The sequence below is a fragment of the Muntiacus reevesi genome, chromosome 1, assembly GCF_963930625.1.
Source record: "Muntiacus reevesi chromosome 1, mMunRee1.1, whole genome shotgun sequence".
Classification (NCBI taxonomy): domain Eukaryota; kingdom Metazoa; phylum Chordata; class Mammalia; order Artiodactyla; family Cervidae; genus Muntiacus; species Muntiacus reevesi.
In genome coordinates, this window is record NC_089249.1 from 89575410 (window position 1) to 89601630 (window position 26221).

The 26221-nt window shown below is 41.6% G+C and overlaps 1 protein-coding gene across 7 annotated transcripts in view; it reads right to left on the reverse strand.

Annotated features, from left to right (window-relative positions):
- The window catches only part of SLC22A15 (solute carrier family 22 member 15), a 102688-nt gene that overhangs the window by 43246 nt on the left and 33221 nt on the right, over positions 1 to 26221 (reverse strand). For all 7 annotated transcript variants that reach the window (XR_010659114.1, XR_010659111.1, XR_010659110.1 and 4 more), the window contains exons 3-4: positions 10532 to 10664; positions 9721 to 9885 (exon numbers count right to left, since the gene is read on the reverse strand). Coding sequence is in view for 3 of the 7 variants with exons in the window: in XM_065906316.1 (XP_065762388.1) it covers positions 9721 to 9885; positions 10532 to 10664 (298 nt within the window). In the remaining 4 variants the exon portion in view is untranslated. The remainder of the gene's footprint in view (positions 1 to 9720; positions 9886 to 10531; positions 10665 to 26221) is intronic.

The following is a 26221-nucleotide window of genomic DNA, read 5'->3' on the forward strand; positions in this document are numbered from 1 at the left end:
ATATTGCTTGCTGCGTGGTGGGAGGTTTTTAGGTCCTGAGACTATGGCAGTGGTGGGGCTGCATCTCCATCACAGAGGCTGTCCCTGAAATCCTTATCCTGAATCACAGCCTACTCCCCAGTTCTCCATACTGTCCTTCCCCATTTACCACCACCAGATACCTGACATTTTATATTTGTTTCTTGTCTTTCTCTTCCAAGTAGAATGTAAGTTCCACGAAGCATGAATTGTTGTCAGCACACTGACAGTAAAAACATTAACCATGGGGTTGTTAAGGTCCTGTGATTTTTGAAATAAATAACGAATGAGTACAAACCCACTGTGCTGCCCAGTATACTTGCAAATTCTGTACCTCTGACATGCTTTCTATAACTGCTACTATTAGTAAGTCTATCACTATTTATCTATATAATATTATATAATTTATTTATATATAATAATATATAATACTATTTATTTATATAATATATATAATATATATTTATATATAAATATATAAAATTATATATTATTATATATATATTATTATATTATTATTATATATTATATATTTATATATAATTTAATATATAAAAATATTAAAATTTATATATATAATATAAATATATATTTATTTGTATAATATATATATTTTATATATATAATATAATCTAACTCCAATATCTGTTAAGTATTAGACTTTATAAACATTGCCCTATAAAGCCAGTACCACTATTAGCTATCTACAAAAGAAGGAAATAGCTCAGAGAAAGTTAGGTGCTGTGGTCTAAGACATGGGGCTGCCTGTGGCCCAACCAGGAGGCGCTGTCCCCCAGTCTGACTGGACAGCCTGCACTCGGTACCGTTCCTGCCCCCGTCACCTTTCTAGGGAAAGGTGGGCTCCTGTGGGCATCCCACAGAAACACGACTTTGTTACAGGAATTTTCTACAACAATTCTGCAAGACAAACATTTCTCTTATTGCTGTCCACAGATTATCAACCTATAACAAAACACAATGACTTGTTTGCCGTCTGCCCTAGTGAGGAAAAGGGGGATGCGGAAGGGAAGGCTAATGTGACAGTAAGTTCAGCACCAATAGAAAACCAGTCAGGGCATGTGGTCTGGTAAGTAAGGGAATGGGATTTCCATTCCCTGTGATTTCCCTGGAAACTTAGATAATCAATAGCTATTACAGATTCATTACAGTGCACCAAATAGCACCTGGTTTCCAAGAACAAGGCTTTCTGTCATCGCTCAGAACTGTTCCGAGTACTCGGTATCCATTGACAACAACATGGGTAAAAAGACAAAGGACCACAGGATGGGACCACTTCAGCCGGACCAAGTTCAGACCCCAGTTCTTCTATACACTGCCATGTGATTTTGGGAAGATCACTAAATATCTGAGTCTCTGTTTCCTCATAAATGAAAGGGAAATAATAATACCAACCTCAAAAAGTATAGTCATTAGTTTCAAATGAAACAATGCATGCTGTACAAATGTTAGTTATACGATCCTACTGTAAAAAGGGTATAGCCCCTTTATCTACTAACCTCCCCAAAAATGCCATCTGGAAGCCTCCTCTGGTGAGTGTCTGTTGTAAACTATTGCCTACTTAGCACTCCTTTCTAACTCCAAGAATCCTTTCCTTTTTTTGGAAAGATGACCTCCCCATATTTCATCCCTTGCAGTTCAAGGGGGAGATGTCAATCATGGTTCCCCCATGGTGACCCCAGCTGAGACAATCAGAGCTCCTACCAGTATTTCAGGATTTTCAAATACTGAACTTGGCCGTGAAACCAATGACCTGCTGGGCCTCATCCCTGACTGAGCAGAGGAAGTTTCTCAGAGACAACAGGAAACAGAAATGAGACGCATCTAACTTCCTGGTTCTAAGCATTGCCAAGGCCTGGCTCTTCTTGGTTTGGTTGTGTTAACAAAATGATTTCCCTTTGTATCTAAGCTCATCACAGTTGAATCTCTGTCACAGAAAGACCTGGTATCAACTGGATATGGTAAACAGGAGGAAAGAATTCAAAGTTTCTAGCTTCATGACTTAAATACCATGATGACATGGCTATAGATAGACGTCCCAAAAAGGATGCAGATTTTAGGTGAAAGAAAGCAATACCTTTAATTTGAGGGGTCAACAGACATCTGTATGTGATACCCAGCCAGAAGTTGCACACATATACCCGGAAATGACAACAGAAATGAGGTGAGGAGATAAAGATGCTCTAGGCTATTTGGTTAAAAAATTTAATTAAAAAAAATGAGCATTTCAAATCACCTCTGCCTGCCAATGCAAGAGACTCAGGAGACTCAGGTTCCAACCCTGGGTCGGGAAGATCTCCTGGAGGAGGAAATGGCAACCCACTCCAGTTTTCTTGCCTGGGAAATCCCATGGACAGAGGAGCCTGGCAGAGTCCATGGGGTCAGACACAACTGAGCACACACACACGCACCCATGGTCTTTAGTTATTTATGTCTATTTTTCAGATTTCTTTTCTGCTTATTTTTAATTAATTTCAAGTCTGCAACCCTTGGTCAGTTTGCACTAGTAAAAGTCAAATTTCAGCAGGTGAGAATATAATGGACAGTGATGACTTCATTTTTATAAGTAGCACCAATGATCCATCCAGCTTTCAAGCAGAAGGCCACGAAACCCCCTTGATTCCTTTTTATCTTGCCTTCTCTGCTGATTCTTCAGCAGGTCACCACGCACACTCTTTCCTCCTGTTCCACTACTCCCACTGGTGTAAAACATCTGCAGTTTCCACAGGGGTAACCGCACCAGCCTCCTGAATGGCCCCTCAATTTCTGCTCTTGCTTCTCTACGATCCATCCTGCATACACCTACCAGAGTAATCTTTCTGTAAGATTCTATGGCTCCTCTCTTTAATTCAGTCACTGGCTACTCACTGCATTTTGAGTTTAAAAAAAAATCCCTAATCTGGCCCATCATGCACCCTACATCACTCAGCCCGTCCAGTCTGATCTCAGCCCAGCCTCCTCCTGCCTTTCCACGCTGCATCTTTTAAGGTGCTCAGAGAAGCTCATTCCTCCCCTCAGGGGCCTGGTTCTTGCCACTCCATCTGCCTGGAATGTTTGCTCAGAAAATCACACCCCCTAAGTCTTCTGCATCATTCACATCTTTGATTAAATACCTACATCAAAGTTTTCTCTAACTATCCTATTTAATGTAACTGTCCCCTGCACTTACTGCCTACTCTATTATCTTGTTTAATTTTCCTCACTGCACTTAAGGTTTTCGGAAATTACTTCATATTGGTTATGCCTCTCCTGATTAAAACATAAGTTCCTTAAGAGCGAGGTCCCTCCCCCACCCAGGCCTGGCATGCTCACTCTTTTATCCCAATGTCTGTCTATAAAAGCAGTATCTGGATAACACTGACATATACACATACCATGTGTAAAATGGAGAGCTAGTGGGAAGCTGCTATATATATAGCACAGGGAGCTCATCTGGGTGCTTGTGATGACCTAGAGGGGTGGGGTGGGGGTGGGGGTGGGGGTGGGGGGAGGGCGGGGATATACGCATACAGGCAGCAGACTCAGTTGTATAACAGAAACTAGCACAACATCGTAAAGTAATCATATTCCAATAAAAAAATAATAAATGCGAAAGGCCAACTTAAGAGATTGGGATTGACAGACGACAGCTAACTAACAAGGACCTACTGTGTAGCACAGGGAACTTGACTCAGTCCTCTGCAACGGCCTAATGGGAAAAGAACCTAAAAAAGGAGTGGATATACGAACACATACAACTGATTGACTTTGCTGTCCACCTAAAACTAACACAACATTGTCAAGCAACTATATTCCCATGAAACGTTTTTTAAAAAGCAGTGTGTCTGGTCCACGGCAAGGTCTGTTTAATAAATGAATGCTGCAGAACAGATGTGCAAAGGAGAAGCTTTGGAAGGACACACAGCAATCTGTTTACAGTTGTGGTCTTTGGGTGAGCAGGAGTATTATGTGTTCTTTATGTTTCACGTCTATATGTTTCTTGATTTCTTTTACAATGAACATCAATAACTTTTGAAATAAGGTATTTATATAATAAAATTAAAAACAAATATATTAGTATGACATTTTTCATAGCTTTAGCATTTTACCTTTTCTACTCTCAATAATTTTCAATCAATTATACTTATTCTTGTTAAGCACTACACTGCAACTGGTTAAAAATGGATGTTTTCAGTTTGCACGTATATTTTTTTATATGTACTTTATTTAGTATCTTATACATACTGCAAATTTTATGTGTAATCAGGCACAATTTTTCAAAAAAATTTTTTTTACTGCTAAACAATCAGGGTGTCGTGCTGTGCTAAGACGCTTTAGTAGTGTGTGACTCTTTGCAACCCATGAACTGTATAGCCCGCCAGCCTCCTCTGTCCATGGGATTCCTCCAATTAACCCCCTATTGCTAACCATTTAGGTTTTTCCCTCTCAATTTCTTTCAGTCTGAGCGTATCTGAAGTTATAGGAGTATAAAAAATCGTGGAGAGCAACATGGATGGACCTAGAGAGCATCATACTGACTGAAGTCAGTCAGATAGAGGAGAAAGATCTTATGACATCCTTTATATGTGGAATCTAAAAAGAAATGATACAAATGAACTTACTTACAAAACATAAAGAGACTCACAGACTTACAGAACAAATGTCTGGCTGCTGGCGGGGGAGGGATAGTTAGGGAGTTTAGGATGGACAAGTACACACTGCTACATTTAAAACAGAAAACCAACAGGAATGTACCATATAGCATATGGAACACTGCTCAATGTTATGTGGCAGCCTGGATGGGAGGGGAGTTTGGGGGAGAATGGATACATGTATATGTATGACTGAGACTCTTTGCTGGTCACTTGAAGTTATCACAACACTGTTCATCAGCTAAACCTCAAAACAAAATAAAAAAGTGTTTTGTTTTGTTTCTTTTAATTGTGCTGGAGAGAACAGCCTGGAAAGAAAGGTGAAGGACAAAACTTTCGGGAAGACTACTCATGGGAGAGGGAAGGAGGAAGTTCCTCACAAAAGAGTTTTAGGAGCAGCAGAAACTTATTTCTGTCCTGGGTGCAGGTCAAGTGCACTGGCCTTCCAGGAACTCTCTCAAGCTCCTTCTGAATTTCATACTGAATTGAGAAACCATCTGGTACCACTGTTGCAGGTTTTTTTTTTTCCCCGTCTCCCTTTTCCCTTTGCTATAAAAATTTTAATAGCCTTACTTTAACTCAGCCTCAAGAACAAGAACAGAAGGGGGAAGTGCTTTAAGAGAAATCTTTTCACTGGAAAGGGAGCAAGAGACCAAGAGGTCTTTCTTTTTGCTGAAGATATGCAACAGGACAGGAATCATCCTAAAGAACTTGGTAGGATGGGGGAAATACACATGTCTTGTAAGAAAGCATCTTCTTCATGGAACAACTAGAGTCAAATGTGAATATTTTAATAGAGGAATGTGCCAGGAACATGAAAAACATGTACTCATGATGCTTTGCATAAGCAAGATTTTGGACTCAGGGAAACCAAAACCCCAGGAGAGGGTGCTTTTGTGTCTTCCCCTGGATAATGTGAGTGGTCATGAACACCATCATCACTCATTTCTGGCAAAATCCCAGCAAGTCTGAACCCATTACTTGCAAAAATGACTTTAAAAGTCTCAATTCAAACTGAAGACTCAAAGGATGTTTTCTCACTGATCCTAACTTAGGACCTGGGCTAGGGGGAAAAAAAAAAAAAAAAAGCCCATCTCTAAAGGCTTTTCTGAAAGCTATTATAGACAAAGTGAATTATGAAGCACGATGTGTAAGAGGCAGGGAAGAAGTCTATCCTGCAAGGATGGAGCTGGGGTCCCTCCTCCCCAGTTTAGTTCTAACTTGTCCAACCCTCTGTGTCCTTCAGCTTGGACAGCAGTTTGGTGGAAATATGAATACAGCAGAGCTTATTTTGCCTCTGTCTTCCAATTCAATACATTGCTGCTGATGCTGCTGCTAAGTCGCTTCAGTCGTGTCCAACTCTGTGCAACCCCATAGACAGCAGCCCACTAGGCTCCGCTGTCTCTAGGTCCTTTACCAACTCCGGAGACACGACAAGTGACAAAAAAAGGTCAGGCAACCAGTATTCATATGAGGTGACCCATGACAACACCCTAATGGCAAAAAGCAAAGAACTAAAGTGCCACGTGATGAAGGTGAAAGAGGAGACTGAAAAAGCTTGCTTAAAACTAAACATTCAAAAAAACTAAGATCATGGGATCCCATCACTTCATGGCAGATAAACGGGGAAACAATGGAAACAGTGACAGTTTTTATTTTCTTGGACTCCAAAATCACTGAGGACAATGACTGCAGCCATGAAATTAAAAACGCTTGCTTCTTGGAAGAAAGGCTGTGACAAACCAGACAGCATATTAAAAGGCAGAGACATCACTTTGCCGACAAAGGTCCGTCTAGTCAAGGCTATGGTTTTCCTAGTAGTCATGTATGGATGTGAGGGCTGGATCATAAAGAAGGCTGAGTGCTGAAGAACTGATGCTTTTTAACTGTGGTGTTGGAGAAGACTCTTGAGAGTCGCTTGGACTGCAAGGAAATCAAACCAGTCAGTCCTGAAGGAAATCCACCCTGAATATTAACTGGAAGGACTAATGGTAAAGCTGAAGCTCTAATACTGTGACCACCTGATATGAACAGCTGACTCATTAGAAAAAATCCTATACTGGGAAAGACTGAAGGCAGGAGGAGAAGGAAGCGACAGGTGATGAGATGCTTGGATGGCATCACAGACTCAAGGGACATGAGTTTGAGCAAACTCTGAGAGATGGTGAAGGACAGGGAAGCCTGGCATGCTGCAGTCCATGGAATCGCAAGAGTCGGACACGACTGAGTGACTAGACAACAACAAATGGAAGCTACAAGAGGGGAGTCCTCATGGAAAAGTGGGATGACGTGGGCCTGGCATCATCCTGGCCCTGTCAGTCATGAGCTGTGTGAAAACAGGCACACAACCTCTCCTTTTGTTAGGTGGAACACACTGACCAAAACCACCCACTCTGGCCAGGCACCAGTAACCATCTGCAGTATTTCATGACACGAGGTCCTAGTAAGGAACATGGAACTAACAAGCCACGACCAACCAGAAGAATTTGGGAAAGGTCGAAAGGAGACACCTTGTGTCCGACCACCTCCCAGAATTCTTCTCACTAGCATCCGTCTTGGCTGAGCAACGCACGTGTCATTAGGAAGGACCCCGAGTCAGAATGACTGGCCAAAGACGACCCGGAAACTAATCCCATCACCATAAAGCCGAGACTGCGAGCCACGTGGCAGAGCAGTTCTCCTGGATTCCCTGACTCTGCTGCTCTCCACCCGGGCACCCCTTCTCAAAAAAGTCTCTAGCTTTGTCCGCATGTGTGTCTCCTCCAACGGTTCACTTCTGAGTGTTAGACAAGAGTCCGTTCTCCGGTTCTAGAAGGGCTCCCCTTCCTGCAACATTTTCAGTGGTGAAGCGTCCTCATTTGTAAAATGAAGGTAGAAATTCTTAACTTTTGGTTCTGGGAAGATTAGAGGCATGGGCCAGATTGGTCCTGGTACATAACAGATGCTCAGCAAATGGTAGCTGGCACTCTTCTCACCTACATCCTCATGCAGACACATTTCTACAGTTGTACAATCAACTTGTTCCCATATTAGTATAAGAACATCTATAGTACTCAATAACTTTTAAATGAATGGAAAGCATAGCAAAGTTCTCACTGCAAACCTATAGTCCACAAAGTAGAATCTTTGTGCAATCGCCCTCCCAAGACATTAAGTCAAAGACGCTTTTAAAATCATTTATGGTTCTCGAGAAGATGATGGGATGATTAAAAATAATACAGAACATGGCCTCCATTTGGAAACTTAAACATCACTAAAGAAATACTATGGCAAACCTCACACAGCACAGGAGACCGTCAGCAAAATGGAAAGGCTGCCCACCAAATGGGGGGGAAATGTTCAAGTCACATGTCTGATAAGGGTTAATATCCAAAATATTAAAAAACTCAAATGGCTCAACAGGGAAAAAATCCATTTGAAAAATGGACAGAGGAACTAAATAGACATTTTCCCAAAGAAGACATACAAATGGTCAACAGATACATGAAAAGGTGCTCAACACCACTACCATCAGAAAAAGGTAAATCAAAGCCACAGTGAAATATTATTTCACATATTCTAGAATGACTATTTTTAAAAAGACAAGTTATAATAAGTGTTGATGAGGATACGGAGAAAAGGGAACCCTTGTGTTCTTTCAGCAGGAATAGAAAGTTGGTGCAGCCTCTATGGAAATTCCTCAAAAAATTTAAAATAGAACTGCCATATGACCCAGCATTACTTACATACTTTTGGGTATATATCCAAAGGTAATGAAAACATGACCTCAAAGAGATATCTGCATTCTCATGTTCAATGCAGAACATTATCCATAGTAATTATGTGGCCACGATATGGAAACAACTTAAGTGTTCTAAGGGCCCATCAACAGATGAAGAAAATGTACATGTATGCAATGGAATATCATTCAGCCATTATAAAGAAGGGAATCCTGTCCTTTGTAACAACATGGATGGACTTTGAGGGCATTATGTTAAGTGAGATAAGCTGGACATAGAACAATGCTTTATGCTATCTCTTACATGTGGAATAAAATGATGGTTACCCTGAGTTGAGGTTGGGGAAAGGAAAGATGTTGATCAAATTGGATGTTTCCAATTAAAAGGTGGCTAAGTTCTTGGGTTCTAATGTGAAGCATGGTGACTATAGTAATAATAGATAAAACATACTTGGGCTTCCTAGGTGGCGCTAGTGGTAAAGAACCCGCCTGCCAATGCAAGAGACCTAAGAAACACTGGTTTGATTCCTGGGTTGGGAAGATCCCCTGGAGGAGGGCATGGCAACCCACTCCAGTTTTCTTGCCTCGAGAATCCCATAGACAGAAGAGACTGGCAGGCTACAGTCCATAGGGTCACAAAGAGTCAGACACGACTGAAGCAACTTAGCACGCATGAAATATTTGAAAGTTGCCGGGAGGATAAATCCTAAATGTTCTCATCACACACACAGAAAATGGTAATTGTGTGAATAAAGGAGGTATTAGCTAAAAAAAAAAAAAAAAGAAATACTAAAGAGTACTACCTGTTGATTTGAAGAGAACATTATAAAGGTCTATGAGACAAAGATTTAATAAAATACAATGCCAAGGCACTGAGAAAGGAGTTTCCCGTATTTCCTCTGCACTATTTTTCACTTTATGGTAAAAAGCAATTAACAAATACCTTCAGGCAATCTGTGAGTTTAGGGACAAGGTCACTGTCTGTAGGCCACAGGGGAGACTACCAATAGGGGAATAGAAATAAAATGACTAATGACTCATTCAAGGCCACACAGAACTCAGGAAAGGAAATCTAGGGATTTCCCTGGCAGTCCCATGATGAAGACTATGCTTCCAAGGCAGGGGATGCAGGTTGGATCCCTGCTCAGGGAACTAAGAGCCCATATGGTCAAAAAATTAAAAAAAAAAAAAAAAGCCAGAAAGAAAGAAAGCAAATCTAGTATTTGGATAGAGCACCTCCAGTCTAGATGCATTTTTAGACTCGAGGGCTCTGGTTCCTGCATAGATCTCTGGAGCCCCTCCCCATCTCCAAGTCTGCGTGGATTGAAGCAGTACCTGCGAGTGCCCAGTAGGCGGTGCCCACACATTCGTTCAGCAGGACAAAGGCCACCAGCGACATCCCTCCGTTCATCATGCCCACCAGGAAGCGAGTTATTGCAAAGAACTCATATGAGGGGGAAAAGCCATTTGCGATAGCAAACAAGATGTCAAGAGCAAAACCTAGAAAGAGAAGAACAGTATGCAATAGTCCAGAGGCAAAACACACTTGATGAATGTAATATATGTGTTAATTTGTAAAGATAAATCTTTGTGAATTTAAATTGCCTAAGCTATGGTTTGTTTTTTTTAAAAATCAGTTTCTCTTAAAGATTATCAAGAAAAACTGAGGTTTTCTTTATTACAAGTTGATTTCTGTCCTCATGTGCAGTTTTCAACTATTCCCAATAATGCTGAAAATTGAAAAATCCTAGCTTGTACTCAAGCTTGTCAAGTGGACGATGCTGAGTCCTGTGGAGCTCATCTGAAATGAATCAACACACAAGGTATAAGGAAATGGATATAAGGAAATGGATCTAGCAAACTGCCTCAATCTTTGTTCTCCTCAGAAACATGGCATGAATTAAAATTCACAGATTGTAGAAGGCACCACTAGGAAATGCTTATAATGCAAATACCTGGCCTTCCTCAGGTATGTTTTAAAATGCTTGGCCAGAAGCATTTGGCCTCTCACCAGTGAAATAAAAATCAGTTCTGGGTCCACACGGCAATTTCCTGAGAAACTTAAGAAAATGGTCTCCTTACTATTTCTCTGGGAACCTTAGGAAAATAACTTCTCTTATTCAGTTCATGAACACTAACAGATTACCTGTGAGATAGACTTTTTTCCTCCCGAAGCGATCTGAGAGTTGACCAAAAGTAATAACTCCCACAAACACACCACTGAAGAAAAAAGAGCTTGCTGCGCTCACTTTGTAAGATCTGTTGGCAATTAAAAACCACTAGAGGAAGAAACAAACAAAGGGGAGACATTTAAGTCAGAGAAAAGATGGATGGATGGAGTTAGCTATTTAAAAAAAACAAATGTACAACAAAAACTTGTACACTAGAATTTCTCCACTGCATTACCACTGTTAATCAGAATTCAACAGAACATCCATCCAGGACAACACCCAAGGAGATTCTGTCTTCAGAAACCCCAGAAACTGTTACTGTAACATGCTCCCACAGTAGTCTACAAACATCCTGTTACAGCACTGAACACAGTACAGTATGTAATAGCTAATTACTTACCCATCTGTTGACTATGTCCTTCACTCCAAGTCCCCACATTTCTAGACAGGAAGAGCTGTATGCCATTAGTTTCCGTTTCTCTGACACCTAACGTACTACATGACATATATGAGGCCAAAAATGAACGGCCCTTTTCTCCAATAAATTAATGGATTTTAAATCCCTTGAATATTTTCCTTGAAAAATTATACACACAATAACAATTTGATTGGGCTTCTCAGGTGGCTCAATGCTAAGGAATCCTGCAGTGCAGAAGACTTGAGTTTGATCCCTAGGTCAGAAAGATTCCCCAGAGGAGGAACTGGTAACACACTCTAATATTCTTGCCTGGGAAATCTCACAGGCAGAGGAGACTGGCGGAGTCCACAGGGTTGCGAAGAGTTGGACATGACTTCACAATTAAATAAAAACAAACCATATGATACAGTGATTCTGAGTATAAACACAAAAGAACTGAAAGCAGGGATTCAAACATGTATTTGTGTGCTAAAGTTCATAGCAGCATTAGTTACAACACCCAAAAGGTGGAATGAACCCTAATGTTCATTCACAGATGAACAGATAAACAAAATGTGGTATATACATCCAATGGAATATTATGCAGCCTTAAAAAGGAATGAAATTCTAGCAAGCTACAACATGGATGAACTCTGACCTTATGCTAAGTGAAACAAACAGACAAAAAGAAAAAATATTGTATGATTTATGAGTGTGATACTGCAATTTATAATAAGAAATATATATTTGGTTTTCAACCATTGTTCCTATAACATAGCTCTTGAAGCCCTTGTAATTTCCTATGTAAGAATTAAAGAGGTATCTTTAAAAAAAGAAAACTTTGTATACTATATTGGAGTAGAGCCAATTAACAATGCTGTGTTAATTTCAAGTGAACAGCGAAGGGTCTCAGTAACACATGTGCATGTACCTATTCTCCCCTCCCGTCCAGGCTGTCATGTAACACCGAACAGTTCCACGTGCCATACAGTAGGTTCCTGTGGGTTACCCATTTTAAATATAGCCGTGTGCACATGTCTATTCTAAACTCCCGAACTTTCCCCTCAGGGGGTATATTTTTTTTTATAAGATTTATTTTTCCAGTTCCTGAAAAAGCTTCAGAGCAATAAAGCTAAAACAGGTGTCTTTTATTATTTATAACAAGCCCCTTTCAATGACACTGAGCTTATTATGTTAATGAGGTGACTTTTGGAAAGCCTCATAGATGGGGTGGAGAAGGCAATGGCAACCCACTCCAGTACTCTTGCCTGGAAAATCCCATGGATGGAGGAGACTGGTGGGCTGCAGTCCATGGGGTCGCAAAGAGTCGGACACGAACGAGCGACTTCCCTTTCACTTTTCACTTTCATGCATTAGAGAAGGAAATGGCAACCCACTCCAGTGTTCTTGCCGGGAGAATCCCAGGGATGGGGGAACCTGGTGGGCTGCAGTCTATGGGGTCGCGCAGAGTCGGACACGACTAAAGCAACTTAGCAGCAGCAGCACAGATGGGGGCTGGTTGCCAGGGGAGCCAACCATGTACACACAGGGTTGGAACTTTCAGCCCTTCCCTCCAGGCCTCTGGGCAGGGGAGAGCGATTGGAGGTTGAATCAACTGCCAAAGGCTTAATCAATCATGCCTTCATAATGAAGCTGCCAAAAAATCCAAAAAGATGTGGTTTGGAGAGCTTCCAGGTCACTGAACCTGTGCTGGTACTAGGAGGGCAGTTGAGCTCTGAGGGCATGGAAACTCTGTTCCCGTCCATCCATCTACACCTTGCCCTGTGCACCTCTTCCACCTGGCTGCTCTGGAGTTACAGCTTTTTATAATAAATCAGTAATCTAGTAAATAAAATGCTTGAGTTCCGTGAAATTCCCTAGCAAATTAATCCAACCAAAGGAGGAGGTCAGAGGACCCTCTGATTTACAATCAGCTCATCAGAAGCACAGGAAACAGCCTGAACTTGTGACTGGTGTCTGAAGGGGGCAGTGGGGGCAGTCCTGTGGGATGGAACCTTGACCTGTGGGACCTGATGTCAACTCAGGTAGACGGTATCAGACCTGAACCAAACTGTAGTACACCGTGCTGGTATGGCAGAACAGCCTGATGTGAGCCCTGCCCCGCCCCCAACTCCCACCCACACGTATCTGTCGGCAGAGGTGTCTGAAGGGAAGCAGCTGCCAGCAGAGGAGACGCTGGAGGAGTGTTTTTCCTTCGCCTGCACTAGTCAAATCCCCAGAGACAAAGTAAACAGTGGTTACCAGGGGCTGGGAGAATGAGGAGCTACCTATTAGTCTGGGATAATGACAGAGTTGTTGAGGTGGAGAGTGGTGATGTTTGCACAAGGATGTGAACGTATTTAATGTCCCTGTACTGTACCCTTTAAAATGACCCTTTATGCTATGTATGTTTTGTCACAATAAAAAAAATAATCCCTGGAGTACTGTATGTGTTAGTTGTTCAGTTGTGTCCGACTCTTTGTTACCTATGGACTGTAGCCCCCCAGGCTCCTTGGTCCATGGGATTTCCCAGGCAAGAATACTGGAGTGGGTTGCCATTTCCTTCTCCAAGGGATCTTCCCAACCCAGGGATTGAACCTGGGTCTCCTGCATTGCAGGCAGATTCTTTACCATTAGAGAAACTTACAAGCTCAAAGAGAAAGTAATCACCTTCTACTTAAAATGCCATTATCTTTAGACCTAGCTAGTGACGTGTTACAGTGACATTTGCTTACAGAGACGAAAGCCAACCTGTATCTCAGATGTGACCTCAGAGAACAAAAAGACTGCTCATCTCTCCCCTCCACAGCCCCTTTCCTGGGCTCAGCAAAGACAAGTTTAAGAAAGACCCTTTTCGAAAACTCGCATGGAGACACCCCTTACTTGTCCCTTATCTATCCTTCAAACTGCTCCTATCCCATGCTTTGACAACCCGTCGTTATGGCCCAAAGTATATCTAACTTCTCTCCTTCTCTTGTATTTCCTGCAAGAACAGATGGATAAAGATCTTGACAAGACATCTTTAGGCAACAACAACACACACAAACATTTAGGCACTGGAAAATAAACAAGGATGAAGCCCCTCACTAATACTGCGCTTTACTACTTCTGAGTTCTTCTATCCTTCACATGCAGTTCTTAACAAGATTAATTAACTATTTTCCTAGCCCTTCATGGATTAGAAACAATAGCCTAGGGTGCTACTGCCCTTAAAAATAGTAATCAGAAGGTTACTGCTCTCAGTGGCAGTCGTAATTTAAGTTAGAGACTGATGGAAGCTCTATGACCAAAAACTGAACTATATGCCAGGTTTTTTGGAAGCTCTCCAAACCACATCTTTTTGGATTTTTTGGCAGCTTCATTATTTGTATAATTAATAATATAATTATTATTATACAAATAATTAATAAGTATTTGATTAGTTTTTACTAGAGGTTAATAAAATTATTCTAAACACTGGGAATAGCTTCCCTAGTGACTCAGATGGTAAAGCGTCTGTCTGCAATGCAGGAGACTGGGGTTCGATCCCTGGGTTGGGAAGATTGCCTTGAGAAGGAAATGGCAGCCCACTCCAGTATTCTTGCCTAGAAAATCCCATGGACCGCGGAGCCTGGTGGCTACCATCCATGGGGTCACAAAGAGTCAGACACAACTGAGCGGCTTCACTTCACTTCCCTTCAAACACTGGGAATACAGATGCAAATGAGCTAGACTTGTCCCTGCCCCCATGGATTGTAAGTTCTAGTAGAGTGAGACATTAAACAAGTAAACATATAGGGACAGACTGGAAGAAAAATCTCTTTAAATAAGGTATCCAGGAAGGCTTCTCTGGAGAGGTGACATTTGTGACCTGAATGATGAGGAAGTGATCAACACCAAAAAGCTGTTTGGGGAACATGAGGATAAGTGCAATGGCCATAAGGTCCTTGAAGACACGCCAGAATGCCTTTTGCAGGGTGGGATGTAATGAGACCAGAGAGCTGGGCAGGCATCAGGTCATGCAGGCCCTTGAGTCACAGTAAGGAGCTGGGATTTCAGTCCCGTGCACAGGGAAGACATTCCATTCCTGGACTTACGTTTCTAAAGCTCAGCATTCACACTTCAAGAATGCAACACGACAGGGAAAAGTGGGAGCAGGGAACCTCCTACAATAGTCCAGGAGATGATGTGGGCTTGGATGGAAACAAGAGTGATGGAACTACATGAATAACAAGAATGTGGGCGGGATCTTGAAGGCAGAACCGGCAGGACTTGCTGATGAATGAGATGCGGAGCGGGGAGGAGAGAAAGGGAAAGTGAAGGATTTAACCCAGGATGTTAACTGTAGCCATTCAGTAGATGGTGGTGACATTTTTAAAATTTTTATTTTTTTATATTGAGGATATATATTTTTTTAATTGGAGGACAACTGCTTTACAGAGCTGGGTTAGTTTCTACTGTACAACAATGCGAATCAGCTGTAAGTATACATACATCCCCTCTCTCTTGAGCCTCCCTCCACTCCCATCCCACCCCTCGAGGTCCTACAAGTGCCGAGCTGAGCTCCCTGTGTTACACGGCAGCTTCCCACTAGCCATCTGTTTTACACACGGCAGTGTATACACGTCAAAGCTATTCTCTCAGTTCGTCCCACCCTCTCCATCCCCCACTATGTCCACAAGTCCGTTCTCTATGTCTGTGCCTCTTCTCCTGTCCTCCAAATAGGTTCATCAGTACCATATATATGTGTTAATATACAATATTTGTTTTTCTCTGACTTACTTCACTCTGTTTAATAGAGTCTAGGTTCATCCACATCACTATTAAATGACCCAATTCAGTTCTTTTGTGGCTGAGCAATATTCCATTGTATATATGTGGTGGTGACATTGTGCGGTAGAGGAAGCTGCAAAAGGGTTATCAGGTACATAGTGGGGAAGTAAGAGTTCTGTTTAGACACATTTTGAGGATGAGATGGAGATTGAGATGCCTATAAAAACATTCATACTGAAATGCTCATCAAGCATTTGGATGTGTCTTGAGCTCAAGGGAGAGGAAATGAGAGCTTATGAAAACAGAGATGAAGGAGGCGGCTCAGGACAGGAGCCCAGGACACGTTCACGTTTGGTGGCTGAGTAGAAAAGAACTACCACAGAAAACTCACTACTGGTAGGGGGTCAGCGGAGAAGGCAATGGCACCCCACTCCAGTGCTCTCGCCTGGAAAATCCCATGGACGGAGGAGCCTGGTAGGCTGCAGTCCATGGGGTCGCGAACAGTCGGACACGACTGAGCGACTTCACTTTCACTTTTCACTTTCATGCATTGGAGAAGGAAATGGCAACCCACTCCAGCGTTCTTGCCTGGAGAAGCCCAGGGACGGGGGAGCCTGATGGGCTGCTGTCTATGGGGTCACACAGAGTCGGACACGACTGAAGTGACTTAGCAGCAGCAGTAGGGGGTCAGAGAGAGCAAGAAACAGAGCGGAGGGTGGTGTCACAACCACTACAAGAAGAGATGTGACTGAAGGAGGAAGGGGGTAATCAAGTATATCCAATGTTGCTTTAGAGGTCAAGTTAAGATGAGGACAGAGGCGTGCAGTTATATTTGGAAACAAAATGGACACTTAAAAAACAGCAATTTCAGTAGAGTGCTAACGGCAGCTGGGTTGGAGAAGGTTGAAGAACTGGACAAGCTTAAGGAACTGCAGGCAGCAGATGTACACAGAATGGGTTCCATAAGTTTTGCTGTGAAGAAGAGTAAGGAAACAGGACAGTATTTGGACAGGGAGGTGGGGGTCAGAGAAAACTGACATGTGTGCGCATTAATGAGAGACAGTAGAGAAGATATCCTTGTAGGAAAGTACTTGGAAAAGCAAGAAGGAAGGGGCTTGAAGGTACAAAGTAGAGAGGGTGTGCTCAGTCATGGCTGACTCTTTGTGACCCCATGGACCATAGCCCACTAGGCTCCTCTGTCCATGAGATGCTCCAGGCATGGAAACTGGAGTGGGTTGCCATGCCCTCCTCCAGGGATCTTCCAGACCCAGGGATGGAACCCACATCTCTTCATGTCTCCTGCACTGGCAGGCAGGTTCTTTCCCACTGGCGCCACCTTCAGGAGAAACAAACCTGGAGAAGCAAAAGGAAGGGTCCTGAGTGCACAAAGTAGAGAAGGGAGCCTCTCACAGACCTGAGGGACTTCCATGCAAATGGGAGGAAGACAGAACGTGGATTCCAAAGCAGGCAGTAAAACAACCTTGCTGGATTGTTTCAGTTCTTTTTCACTGAAATCTCAAGTGAGGTTGACGGTTGAAGGGAGTGTGAGCGGAAGGGGAGCTTAAAGTTAAGGAGGAAGAAGACAGGCCCTTCTCAGAAGGGTACATGGCCCATTCAGAGGAAATGTCACAGGGCACGGTGACTGCACACTTGAGTTCTGTACTTACTCACTCTGTGCAGAGAAGGTGGGGAGGAGTCAGGGGTTTCCCAGGAGTATTACACAGGGAAGGAGGCACCAGGAAGTTGTGGGCATTTGCAAAGGAGTGTTTACTATAATAACAAAATCTATGCTGAGAAAAAGAAGACACAAGGGGATGGTGGGTGGTGAAACAATGTCCCACCTGCAGGAAATCCCCTACTTCTTTAACTCCTCTGAACTTTCCATTCTCGCTCTTACTGAACTTTGTCCACAGAGGAAATTCACTCACTGAACCTCTCAACTGGAGGCTACTTTTCCTTTTTACCCAAGGACCTGAGAACCTGAGATGAGAGCAAATAACTAAATTCCAAAATTATCAGCTTGTCCGAAGACCACATCATTAGACTGTAACCTACTAGCTTTCTGGGGCAGAGAATCTAGCCTTCTTTGAAACAGCCACTCTTCCTTTGTTTCATAGAAAGAGAATGCTTAGCTGGGCATATGGCTCCCCAGAATAAAGGCTAAATTTCCCAATCTCCCTTACAGTCAGGATGGCCACACTATCAAGTTCTGCACAATGAACATAATTGGAAGCATCACGCAGCTGTGTCCAGGAAATGGTCTCAAGAGATGGCTGATCTGTCCTCTCTCCCTTCTTTATTTCCACTAATCTACTTAGAATGTCTACTTGAAAGCTAGATCTCTAAAAAAACAAATGCAGAGTTATCATATTATCCCACAATCCCACTCGTGGGTATATATCTGGAGAAAACCATAATTTGAAAAGACAAGTGTACCCCAGTGTACACTGCAGCACTATTTACAATAACCAAGACAGGGAAGCAACCTAAATGTCCATTGACAGATGAATACATAAAGGAGATGTGTTATATAAGTACAATGGAATATTACTCAACCATAAAAAAGAATGAAGTAATGTCATTTGCAGCAACATGGATGGACCCAGAGATTATCACACCAAGTGAAGTAAGTTAACAAAGACAAATACCGTATGATGTCACTTATATGTGGAATCTGAAAGAAAAAAAAGAGATACAAATGAATTTATTTACAAAACAGAAATAGATTCACAGACATAGAAAACAAACTTATGGTAACCAAAGGGGAAGAAGAAAGCGTTAGTCGTTCAGTCGTGCCCAACTCTTTGCAACTCCATGGATTGCAGCCTGCCAGGCTCCTCTGTCCATGGGATTTTCCAGGCAAAAATACTGGAGTAGGTTGCCATGCCCCTTTCCAGGGGATCTTTCTGACCCATGGATAAAACCCGGGTCTCCCACATTGTAGGCAGATTCTTTACTGTTTGAGCTGCCAGGGAAGGGGGAGGGATAAATTCAGAAGATGGGACTAACATATATACACTACTGTATATAGAACAGATAACCAACAAGGATCCACTGTATGACACACCTGGAATGCTGCTCAATATTTTGTTATAACTATAAGGGAAAATAATCTAAAAATGTTCTTCCCCAACTGGAGATCAAATCCACATCTCTTATGCCTCCTACACTGGCAGTGGGTTCTTTACCACTAGCACCACCTAGAAAGCCCATATATATATAAAACTGAATCACAGTGCTGTATATTCCTGAAACTAACACAACAGTGTAAATCAACTATAATTAAAAAATAAAAATAAAAAAGGTAATGTGTCTATGTGAAAAAGAAAGGAAAGCTGGGGCTATACCTGAGTCCATGATGAAGAGGGTCGCATGTGAGTGATGGTAAAGTCAAAGGCTGAATCCCTGATGACACTGCGGTAGAGCCCAGGCACTGCATGTTTTTAAGTTCTCCAGATGATTCTCACAGGCAAGAATAGGTTAAGAAAACCCTAACCCCCTCATCTGGACCATGTCATCCTCAACAACAGCATCATCTCTAAAATCTTGATTATGCACATTCCACTCTCAGGCCACCATTCCCCAGACTCCCACCCACTTCCTCCAGGGCTCCTACTCCCAACATTATTCAACCTCTTCAAGACCTCCAGTTAACCAGATACTTCAGGAAGCATGGCCTGAGAGGTCAAAAAAAATTAAGTGATGCTAAGAAACTCTGATTTAAGGATCTGTAAGGAATGAGTAAATACATTTTAAACATCACATAAAATAGATTACAAGTTTTGGAATTTGAAGGAGAAATTCTGTTTTGTGAAAAATTAATTTGTTTTGAATGTATGGATAGTTCTGTGGTAGAACTCTCAACTTACAAGGAATGCATGGGGGGCAATTTTCAGGTTGAAAAATGAATCGAATATTAAATATTAGGTTGGTTTATTAGTGAAGAAAGGGCTGTATTTGTCACAGGGGTATATCCCTTCCCTTACAATGGCCAATAATAAACAAGTGCAGTCAGGTCTTGTTAACACCTTGGAGTTCAAACATGTGCTTTTATGTCTTTCATATGCTCGATGCTTGTTTTGGCGCTCTCATGCCTTTAAAATCTGGCCTGCGAGTTTAGCTTTGATTATCCAGCACTTCAATTCTGCTTTACATTCTGTTTACATGGCCAAGAGGTTCAGACTTGCATTGATCAGTTTTGCGTTTAATCAGTAAGGAGAGGCCAACATGGCTGCTCCATCACCAACTATCCTGTGAACCACATTTGCAGAACTTCTCAAACTCATCAAAAAGGCTGCAATACTAACCTTCCAGCCACTGGACAGCTATCAGATTGGATGGCAGTTTTAGGAAGACATGGCCCCAGGGATGTTTCACCAGCAAATTTCAAATTCTAATTCTCAGGCTGCTAGTTCTAAGTGTCAAAGTAATTTCTTGTAATTCTTCTTCAGGTCAATGCCGGCTGGGCTAATGTATCTTCCTACATCTCTGGAAAACAGTTAAGAACTGATAGAAAAATTGAAAAGCACTGCCAGATTTTTAAAAAGCAAATTAGAGAATGTGACAACTGGAACCTGGGAGACCCCACTGACAAATCTAGGTGAACTAGGGATGGCTGACTCAGGGATGCCAAGTCAAGTGCTTAGGAAAATGTGTTTACAAGTCAGTTTTCCACATTCCCTGTCCCCTGAACTTATGCAATTTTGGTTTGAATGTTTTGTCCTATTTTCAATATTAAAAACTTTCCAAATATAGTTTACATGCTTATCACATACCTACTATATAATCTAAAGAGTTTTATTTTGTCAAAGCGCAGACAAAATACACTGGGAGAGTGATCCCCACAGTATTTGAGAACATTTATCAGGAGATGACCATTTTCACAGTTTTGTTTATTTACTTGCTTTTGGCTGTGCCGGGTCTTTGCTGCTGTGCCGTCTTTCTCCAGCTGTGGAGGGTGGGGGCGCTTTTCAGTTGCGATGCTCGGGTTTCTCACTGTGCTGGCTGCCCCAGTGGAGCAGCGGCTCCGGCATGCCTGGGTTTCAGCAGCTGCGGCAGCGCCCCAGGAGTTGGGGCTCCTGGGCTCTAGGGCACGGGCTCAGCATTGTGGCACACGGGCTTAGCCGCTCTATGGCATGCAGGGTCTTCCCAGATCAGGGATGGAACCCATGTTTCCTACACTGGCAGGTGGATTCTTTACCACTGAGCCACAAAAGAAGCCCTTACAGTTTTAGAAAGAGGTCACCCACCAAGTTAGACTAAATTACCCAGGTGGATTCTTTACCACTGAGCCACAAAAGAAGCCCTTACAGGTTTAGAAAGAGGTCACCCACCAAGTTAGACTGAATTACCCACCAAGTTAGACTAAATTACTAAATAATTTTCTTGCCCTTTGGCCAATACTTAGTACCAGGGCAAAACCCAAACCAGGGTATCAGAAATTAAACGCTAAGAAACCTAAATATGATGACTGTGACTGTCTTGAAAAATGTGTTCTTTATGAGGCTTTAAATTTTAAAAATCATAAATTTATAAGTCACTCAAACCCTTAATTGGCTAGAGATTATAAGTGATGACTCTCCTCTCATTTTTAATGACAAGCCAAATTCTAAAGCTACAGAATATTCCTTTCTATACTAATTCATTTCAAATTGAAAAATCACTTGCAAATTGAAAAAGCAGGAAATCTACTTTTCTTTTCTCATACAGAAAAGGAAGAATGTAAAATTAACATATTTTCAGTTCATCAGTTTGACCTATCTATTTTCATTTCATAACCAACATCTGTATTTCTATTCATATGCTTACCACAATCACTGTATTGAGTTCTTAAGTTAATAATACTGTGTTCTTAAGCTAATAACACTGCATTTTCAGAAAGGATTTAAGGGGCCTGGCATTAACAGCACTGGTACAATCATTCATTCTACTAAAGAGGGCAGACCTGAGAGAAAACTGGGCACACCTGGGAACAGACCCCAATAGCAGGCATCTTGAAAGGAACAAAAATACAGTAAATAAGAGATTGAGTGCAGGGCCAGGTGGCAGGCAAGGCCTCCAGCTCTCAGAGGGTAAAGAGGCAGGTACACAGAAGTGAAGAGCTGAGACAAAACCACTGACTGGGTATTGGGAAGCAGCTGGGAGGTTTCTGTTTAATATTAGGATTCTCACTGATTAGACACTGAGAATGGCACCCTTCAAAAAGGGATAAAGTATTACTGTATGTCAAGAAAAGTTGAACTACTATTTACATACAGAATGGATAAATAGCAAGGTCCTACTATATATGGCACAGGGAACTATATTCAGTATCCTCTGAAAAACCATAATGGAAGAGAATATAAAGGAGAATATGCATGTTCTCCTTCATATTGAATCACTTTTGCTGTACAGCTGAAATTAACACAACTTTGTAAATAAACTATACTTCAAGAAAATAATTTTTTTTTTAAGTTGATTTAGCTGCAATCCAAAGAATGCAAGAGTGATAGTAAGTATGGGTATGGAAAGACCTGTCAAGGTCATTGCAGTGGTCCAGGCCAGTCTGGACAAGGTGGAGATCTCAGAGAAGAGAACAAATTCAAGCTGGAAATACTTAGGCTGACTCATCCGTGAACAAGTATTATCTCATCCATTAGTATGGATGAGATCAACCTCAAATTGAAAGGAACTAGAGATAAGTTTTAAAGGTGGTAACAAAATATGTTTTAAGAAATTCCCTTGAAATCAGCAAACCTTATGTCTTAAGGGACCATTACAAATCAAATCAATCGTTTTTTTTTTGACATGGCAGCAATATAATTTGAAAAAATAAATTATTACTTTAAAATGGATTGCATGCTTATATAATCCTAAAAACAAAATTAATACCTGAGTAATAAAAATATATATCAAAGCTATGTCACAGACATACAGATCAATGGAACAGAATGACAGCCCAGAAATAAATCCACAGGTATATGATCAGGTAATTTACGAAAGGAACCAAGAATGCATGATGGGGAAAGGACAGGCTCTTCAATAAATGTTGTTGAGAAAACCAGATACAAAAGAATGAAACTGGACCTCTATCTTACAACATATACAAAGATCTTTTAAAAAACCAAAACAGATTAAAGACTTAAACATAAGTAAAAATAAATAAATTGGACTATATCAAGCCAAAAAATTTCTGCATAGCAAAGGAAACAATCAACAAAATGAAAAAGCAATGTACTAGACAGGAGAAATTATTTGCAAAGCATATATCTGATAAAGGGTTAATATCCAGAATATATAAATAACTCATATAACCTAATAGCAAAACCCCCAAACAATCCAATTAAAAATTGGGCAGACGACCTGCCAAATTTCCAAAGAAGACAGACAGATAGCCAATAGGTATATTAAAAGGTGCTAGAAATGCAAATCAAAGCCACAATGAGCTATCATCTCATACCTGTTGGAATGGCTGTTATCAGGAAACAAGTGTTGGTGAGGATGTGAAGAAAAGGAAACCTTATGCACTATTGGTGGGAATATAAACTGGTACAGTCACTGTGGAGAACAGTGTGGTGGTTCTTCAAAAAATTAAAATCAGAACTATCATATGACCCAGTAATTCTAAGTATTTTTCTGAAGAAAATGAAAACACTAACTAGAAATCCCATGGACAGGGCAGCCTGGCAGGCTACGGTCCATGGGGTCACAAGAGTCAGACACGACTTAGTGACTAAACCACCACCAACTAGAAACAACATATGCACCCCCATATTCACTGTGGCATTATTTATAATAGCTAACGTACGGAAACAAGCTAAGATTCATCAATAGATGAACAGATAAAGGAAATCTTGTGTGTGTGTGTGTGTGTGTGTGTGTGTGTGAATATTATTTAGTTATGAGAAAGAAGGAAATTCTGCTATTTGCAACAACATGGATGGGACCTGAAGGTGTTACGCTAAGTGAAGTAAGTCAGACAGAGAAAGACAGACAAATACTGCATGATCTCATTTATATGCAGACTCTAAAAAATAAAAAAAGCTCATAGATACAGAGATTAAATTAGTGGTTGCAGAGAGGGCAGAGGAGGGGGGGTACAAAATGGGTGAAGGGAGTAAAAAAGCTCAAACTTCCAGTTATAAAATAGGTAAGTCATGGGATTGTAATATACAGCATGATGTCAATAGTTAATGCTAGACAGCATATTTGAAAGTTGCTGAGAATAGATTTTAAAAATTCTCATCACAAGAAAAAAAATTTTTTATAACTATATATGGTGAGGGATGCAAGCTAGACTTACTGTGGTTGTCTTTTCACAATATTATTGCATAAATATTGAATTATTACGTTGTACACTTGAAACTACTATGGTGTTGAATGTCAATTATACCTCAATTAAAAAAAGATGTATCAAATGGAGGTATGCTGCTTAGAACCAGATAATGAGTAACCGTCCAACTTTTATATAATATTCTCCTCTAATCTCAAATAACCACCTTTCAAAATAAGTATTTGCTATTTCCAATTTATAAATGACCCAACTGTAGCTCAGACACAATCTCATTAAAGAGGGCAGTGGATTATGGTCCTAATGCCAAGACATCTGCCTCAAAATCTTCCTTGAGCATTACATGCTCAAATTATTTAAAAGTTTTAGAATTCTGGAGCTAACTAGTGATAAAACGGTGTACTTGAGCGTGTTAAACGACAAGCACAGAGATTACAACATGCTGGGTGAAGGCTATTTTTTAGCATGTGTTCCATTCAGGAAACTATGGGAAAAAATTAACTGATCATTAGAAGGAATACTAGAAATAAGCAGGTCCTTGTGGCTTAGGGTAACAGCACCAGGGGTTGGCAGAAAGGAGAGGGAAAAGGTAGAAAAGGAAGATGGCATGTCAGATTTGGAGTAGAGGTTCTGTGGCCTGGCTACTTGGGAAATGATAAGAAGGCTGGGGGTGAGGAGATAGGAATAATTCATTTTAAAGTCAACTTCCAAGTTGGTTTTGTTTATTCATTTATTTTTTTAAGAGTAGATTTAGCTCCTTCTATAGTACATGTTTTAAATACAGATACTTAATAAAATTTCTAACTTTTAACTGAACTTTTATCCTTTACACACTGTCTGACACCCTGGTATAGCCACATGGATACAAACAAACCATCCCCAGGTTGCTTTCTTGTCTTCCCTCCTCTGAATATGGCTGTGCTGCCTTAACCTTCCTCACTGGCCTAGAATGCGATTATAAGAGATATTTCTTTAATTGGTTACACATATTAGGAAGACTTCTTTAGAGCAAGAAGGATCTTCAGACACACAACCAGCCTCTGCTCTGAGCGACTTCTCATTGGCTGTCTATGTCACGAGTTTGTCCGCCTCTGCTTCAGTTTCCTCCTGTGACCTGAGCTGCCCCTTTCTTCCCACTAATGTATGGTGACATTTCATGAAACAGGGTTGAGAAACGTGCTGTAACCACAGACCACTCTAATGGAAGGGGTGGTGCATGGTAAACAAAAACCCTTTCTCCTAAGCTTTCTGGAGCGTGAGTCATGTACCTCCCCGAGGAGGCTGTGACCTTCTGGTCCTCCTTGCTTTGGCCATCGGTGGGTGAATGACTCTGCATTAGCCACACATGAATAATGTAGGACCGAGCCTTGCAGGTGAGCTCCCCAAAGGAAAACAAACATTACTCACTCCACTGTTGCCGAGAAGCCTGCCACCTTAGAGAAACTGACTACCCTTAGGGCAGGCTGGGCCCCTGCCTCGCATACCCACCCCCAGCCCCACCTGGTCCCCCGGTGGGCTCCTATTCATCTCTCCTCCTCTCCTGGGAAGTCCTGCCTGACTTGTAGGAGCAGGGCTGACCACTCTAGTCCTTCTGCCATCTCTTTCCTATTTTTGCTTCTGTTCCATAGGGTCACAAAGAGTCATACACTGACTGAGGCAACTTAGCATAACAGACAGTACCAGCACAAATTAAGTATCTGATGAATTATCTATATGATAGGAGTTCATATACACTATCTCATGAAATGTTATAGTCTTACAGGCATCTTCACATACACTATCTCAAAGTCATGACTTCAAGTATCAAGTTGTAAGTTGATGGACAGGTGGGGGGAGCCACTGAATGGCTTTCTTGTATGAGAAAAGATTTGGTGTATGAGACAGATTTGGGATTTGAGGGGTTTTCTTTTCTCCTAGCACCAATCTGACACATGGAACATTCTGGTTCCAGCTCAGCCCTACATCAATGAGAGAGAAAGCTAAGGAGAAGTGTAAGTATGGCAGCGTACTGGCAACCTGGCTGAAAAAGCTGTCAAGGCAAACTCTGCCACTGAAACATCTACTTCCCAATGCCCCAGTGACTGAGCAGTATGGCCCTGAAAGCACCTTCCCTGGTTCACAGATACCCCTCTGAGAGAAGCACAAGGATCACACAGCCGTAAGGACAGTGCCGAATATAATACACAGAACATCAACGAGCCCACAAGCCAGGCAGGGGCCACAGCAGGACAGAAAGGCACTCAAGCC